The sequence below is a fragment of the Numida meleagris genome, chromosome 1, assembly GCF_002078875.1.
Source record: "Numida meleagris isolate 19003 breed g44 Domestic line chromosome 1, NumMel1.0, whole genome shotgun sequence".
Taxonomy (NCBI): domain Eukaryota; kingdom Metazoa; phylum Chordata; class Aves; order Galliformes; family Numididae; genus Numida; species Numida meleagris.
In genome coordinates, this window is record NC_034409.1 from 127532106 (window position 1) to 127538067 (window position 5962).

Genomic DNA, 5962 nt, shown 5'->3' on the forward strand with positions numbered 1-5962 from the left:
CGCCCCGACCCCCCCTGCTCTCGCCGCCTCGCCAAAGAAGTATAAATTGTCAGGAGGAATTTAAGCAGCGTTTAAACAACTTCTTCTGCAAATCGGAACATCTTTCAACCAGAAATTGTATTTGAATCTGGAAAACGAAGTGCCCTTTCCCTTTAGCTATGAAAAAATAAGGTTATGAGGTATAAAAGTGATGAATTAGCCGCCGCGTTAAGCGATAATAAATCAGGCTCGGTGTGATTCGCGATCAATTCCAATTAGTCATGAATATGCTAAGTAAAGCGCAGTACACTGTTTTAGACAGTTATTTCTTCATTAAGGATCACTCAGTGATTTCTTTCACAAATGCTCTAATCTGATTTCCTTTTGATTTCCATTAGAGACAGTGAATAATGACATTTAATTTAGCCCTGCACCATAAACCCAAAGATATTTGTTGTAATTGAATTACTGCCTGCTCCTCACTACGGTCTCATAACTTTCAATTATAATCCTGACAGCTGGCTGATATGAGTTTCCAGTACAACACTAAAAATAAAAGGTTAATAAGGACTAGCTACCATAGGAGCTCCAATTTATTTACAGCAAATTTCCACACTAAATTGAAACTATATCCTTTAACAGCAAGGGACAGGCGCTTCAGAGAGGAATTAGAGAACAGTTCTGAAAGTATTAAAAAAAATCTTTCCCTTTCCCCCCTTTCTGCTTTTTTACCACTTCCATCTCCTGGTGGATACCAAGCTCTGTTTATTTCTTAATTAATTATCCATCTCTCCCCTTTTCCCTCTTGATATTTCTTTCCTTTCTAGCGTTATTTTCATTCACGTGAACATCGTTTTAATAAGAAAAAAGATATATTATTTTTTTATCATCCTCATAGCTGAAACCAGCATTGCCTTTTTTTCTCTCTTTCTTTTTTTTTTTTTTTCTTTTGGTGGTGCTGTTTGAAGCTCTGCGAGCACTCAAAGCACCAATTTCCCTGCAACTCTGCACATCCTGTTAAGGTGCTGCTCAGTAATAAAGTACTTGAAAGAAAGAGTGCAGAATTCAATTACAAGTAATTTATTTTTATAGAAACAGTACATCAAGGCCTCGGAAAGATATTACAGAGCCCAAGTAAGAAGATCTGGGAAGATGACATAAGAGTTGATGTCCCCTTCAGCAAAAGTTTAATCTTTTCATTAATTTATATGGTGCTCTGAGATCAATCTTCCGGGAAGGCGCCGGCCGGCAGCGCTCCGCACCCCGCGATACCCCGCGCGCTCAGCGGCCGCGCACACCGGGGAGGCATGGGCTGGGGGCGGGGAGGAGGAAAGGGGAGAGGAGGGGGCGAAGAGCCTCCGAACACCAAAACATGAACGCAAACCGCCCGGCTCCGCTACTGAATGCGGGACATGCCTCCGGGAGGCGGCTGTTAAAGCGAGGCGGCCGCTTGTCAGACGGGGGGGGGGACGGGGGGGGCAGGAGGAGCGGCCCCAGCCCACGGGCTCCCAGCGGGGCCTTACGGACGGGGCGAGCGGCAGCCCGCTCCCTGCCGGGCTCGGGCAGCGACGGGCGCCTACGGGCACCTCTGAGACCCTGCGCGCTGTCCTTATAAACGCGCATCCCCTGCTCCCGGGGTGGTTCGTTCGCTCGGAGGGGCCGGGTGGGAACTTTTTGGGTTCGAGGTTGGGTCTCTGAGCACCGAGTTCTCACTTAGCGAGGCGGTCCCTTCAGGGTCCCTCACAGAGCCACAGGTTGGTCCCATTAATTATTCCCGGGCTGCTGGGTTTGATTACGAGACCTCTGTTGTGGAGATGCACTCCCTCCTTGCCGTCAGCTTTGGGGAGGGGGTATTATTTCCCTCGTAGCCGACCGCGAACCGAGCTGAAAACAATCGCTGCTGAGGACAGAGCCCCCGAGGCGGGCGGCCCCGACGGCCCCAGAAGGCGCAGCACCCGGACCTGTTGGCAGAGCTTAGGGGGCTAATTGGTGTTTAGCTGCGTCCGGGGGGGGCTCGGCAGATGGGTGCCATGCATTCATACGCTGCGTGAGGCGGAGGGGCACCTTCCCCCCGCCTCGCTAATCCCGTCCCCGAGCACCCGGCCCCGCGCACGGCGATTGTGGTCGGGGCTTTTCTTTTTTCCCCTTATCCTAACGGCCCCATGAAAGGAAGAGGGGGGAAGAAGCGAGATTAAGAGAGAGTTAATGGCCCGTTTGCAAGGAAAAACAGGATGATAAATTAAATAATAAAGCCAATCGCACAGTTATTAGAGACACATCGTCACCACCACTCCTGCCAGTCAATAATAATAATAATTTAAAAAAAAAATCATTAAATCGCGTTCCTAGGCAATACAAGGAGCGAGCAGCTGCCCTCGGACAGGGCAGGATGTCAGCACGGTACAGCACTCGTCGCCACCGCCTCCCGCTCGGGACGGAGCGGGCACCGCGCCGGGATACGCCGGCAGCGGGCAGTGACGCTTCCAGGCACAGTGCCTTTCTCTTACCTGCACCCTAGCTTCAGAAAGTCCCAGCCTCTGGCTTAGTTCCTCCCGCATGAAGGCATCCGGGTAGTGAGTCTCATCAAAAAGTCTTTCCAGCTCGTTCAGCTGCTCTAGTGTGAAATTGGTTCTGCTTCTCCTTTGTTTCAGCTTGGTCTGGCCGTCCTCATCCTCCGACTTCACGTCCTCCCGCTTCTCCTTGCACTCGTAGATCCCTGCGGGTGGAGATAACAACGCTGAGCCCCCTCAGCACCGCTCCGCGCTCCCCCCTCCCTCCCCGCTCCCCACACTCGGCCCCACCTGCGGGGACCCCGCCGGGCGCCGGCTGCCGCGCAGCGCTGGGCCGGGCCGGGCCGCGCCGTCGGGGCTGGGCCGGGGGTGGCGGGCGGGCTGAACTCGGCCGATTCCCGGCAGAAAATGGAGATTTTCGCTTCTGTACGTACACTTCAATTCCCTTTGCTTTCTTGCAGCCCCGGTATCTCGCGGCGGTGAAATGGGATTTCTGCTTTCCTCTTTTCTCCCGAAGTAAACTGGGCTGTGTAAGCAGCTCCCCGCCTCTGTCACGGTGAAGCCACGGTGGAAATGTTCGCCTCGTTACGAAACTTTCCATGGGCCGACACCGGGACCATCTCCCCCTTTACCGCCTCCTTCCCCCTTCTCCCTCCCGCCCGGCACGGCGTGGGCAGCGGGCTCAGGTCTGAGGGTGTCCCCAAATTCTCCAAACACTCCTTCTTCACCCGCACGGAGGCTTTACTTCCCTCTTTCCTCCTCCTTCTCCTCAATGCCGGGAGGCCTAAAGCGCTTGTAAACGGGACTAACGGGAAGGGAAGCGGTGCGGGAGGGGGGCGGGGGGGCACCACGGGAAGCGGTGCCCGGGACCCCCGGCCCCGCGGGGTTGTTCCGGGTCGGGGCCGTTTTTTCTCGCCAAGTGCTTACGTTTTATACGTATACTCAGATATATACACACATACGTATGTACACACATACATACACACTCACGTACATGGATATGTACATATCTACGAGCCCCCATGATTAGAGGCACACCGAAATTCAGATGACCGACCGACTGCGCGGTGTGACTTCATTGACCTTCACGGACCGTCCCGAGCCGTGCCTGTGCTGAAGCAGAGCGGGCGCCGGGCTGAGCGCTCCGCCTTCACTTCTGCCCGTCCCTAAGTACCCCTCGGGCTCCCCGCACAACTTGGGGAAGAGTCCGGCCCGGGGGTGTCGGCTGCTCATGACACGTTTGAACCTCTATTAGGAGCCGGGATGCACACCCAGCAAATGCCGACAGGGAGAACGGGCCGCTCCCCAAAGCTGTGTCTCCTTTCGGAGATACGGGTCTACAGCACATCCGCACTGGGCATAAAATATTAACAACACTGAAATCACACGCAGGAATCAGTTGAAATCCGACTGCAACCTGGCGTGAATTTAAGCTGTCACAGGCACCTCCGTGCGCTCCAACTCCTCCCTTCCATCCCCACCCCCAGCCCCTCGCCATAGATGAGATTAGCTAAACACACAGCCAGGATTTCGATACACGAGGAAAAGGGGCAGTAGCAGGGAGATTTATTTTTTTCACTCGTTTTCTGTTTTTTCTTTTTTTTTTTCCTTCTTTTTTTTTCCTTCCCTTTTCTGTTTATTTTTTCCTCCTTTTTTTTCCTTTTATTTTTTTCTCTTTCTCATTTTTTTGTTTATTTATTTATTTACTTGTTTGTTTGTTTATTAAGATTTTTTTTTTTCCCGTGGCCGTCCCCCGGTCTCATTTCCCAGCCCTCTCCCGCTCGGTAATTCTGCTGAGCGCTCCCTGTGCCGCGCAGCCCCGCGCCTGATTCCGGCAGAGCCGTGCGGGGACGGCTGCGACCGGAATGGGGGACACGGGGCTGCGCCCACCGCTTCCAGGGTGGGAAACGGAAGGGTACGAAACCAACGCTGGGCCTGCAAATTAAACTGCCTTTCACCCCATGTTCTACTAAACGAGATCAAACAGAAGGAAGCAGCTGAGAGGCCTCTCGCTGTTCCCCACCTATTAACCGCTTTTATTGCCGCTTTGCCGGCAGCTCCCGGGCGGGCCCACCTGTCCCACCACCCGGAGACACTTTCTCAACTTTCTATTCCAACACCCCCCCCCCCCCCTTTTTTTTATTCTCTCCTTTCCCTACGAGCGTGGCCATGATTTCAGCTCTGAAACCGCCTTTAATGTCAATTCCTTCCCGAGGAGCGGGGCCGCCGCGTCCCCCCGGCCCGGCTCGGCCCAGGTGATGAGCGGGGGGCACTCGGGGAGCGGGGTTCTCCCCGCACCGCCGCGCACCGACGGCCCGGAAGCACTGAACCCCGCGGGCGCGCTTTGCCCGCACCGAACCGCGCCGATAGGCGAAGTGCCCCGTGCCGAGGGGCCGGGGGAGGCCCGAAGTTGCGGCTCTCTCCGCCCGGCGCTGCGCGCGGTGCAAGGACGTACGCTGCGGTGCTCGGGGAGGGGGGGCCGGGCCCTCCGAGCCGGGGCTCCGAGGGCCGGGCGGGGGGGCCCGTTCTTACCTTCCGCCGTCCTGCCCGCGGCAAACTCCTTCAGCTTGTCCTTGTCGCTTTCTACGTGGTCCTTGAAAAGGTGCACGGGGCAATGATTGCTGCCCTCGGTCATGTCCGGCAGCGCCGAGTCGGAGTTCCCAAGCTCCCTGGAGCGAGCCAACCCACTCTCCAAAACTTCCCGGTACGTGATGGTCTCCTTCTTGTTGCCGCCGCCGCCGCCGCCGCCGCTCTCTTTGCTTTTCTGGTCGAAAGATTTGGATACAAAAGCCGTGAGTTCTTCCATGGCTGCCCGCGCTGCTATCCACACGGATCCCCCGGCCTCGGCCGCGCTCCCCGCACGCAGCGTGCGGCGGAAGATGGGCTGTGCGGAGTGAGCTCACTCCCGCTGTTATTTATGCCTTTCAATTTGAGATCACACTATTTATACATGGCCACCTCCGCCCAGCCCCCCGCTCCCCGTCTGCAGCAATTACCGCCCGCTCCGTGGTCGCGGGCGGACTCCCAGCAGCGATCTCCCCCACCTCAGGCCAGCAATTGGCTTTCTTCTCGTTTCATCACCGCTTGGCATCTCCGCACCTTGATTTAGGGAGGCGAAAGGGAAAAAGAGGGAGAGAGGAGCGGGAGGGAGGGGGGAACGGAGAGAAACCCCAAACCCCCATCCGTCTGCGGGAAGGGGAAGGCGATCGCCCATCGCCGAGCGGAACCGGACCGAGCCCGGCGGTGGCTGCGCTCCCGCGGCCACGGGAGCGAGAGGAGCAGAAAAACATTGTTCAATAAAAAAGGTAACGAATAAAAAAAGCTGCCGAGGTGCTTTTGTCGCGCCCGTTGAGAATGCCGCCGGATTCGGCGTAATTCAATGGTCAACACCGCAACGGGCCGGGCACAACGCTGTCGTGTGCTGGGGGTGCGCGGGCCCCGCGCGATGCGTGGGGTCGGGGGGAGCGGGACCG

General features: G+C 56.0%; 1 protein-coding gene across 1 annotated transcript in view; it reads right to left on the reverse strand.

Moving 5' to 3' along the window:
• SHOX (short stature homeobox) overlaps positions 1-5376 on the reverse strand; it is a 7941-nt gene extending 2565 nt beyond the window's left edge. Inside the window, exons 1-2 of the mRNA XM_021385177.1 lie at positions 5022-5376; positions 2487-2695 (exon numbers count right to left, since the gene is read on the reverse strand). Of these exons, the coding sequence (XP_021240852.1) occupies positions 2487-2695; positions 5022-5295 (483 nt within the window). The 5' untranslated portion in view covers positions 5296-5376. The remainder of the gene's footprint in view (positions 1-2486; positions 2696-5021) is intronic.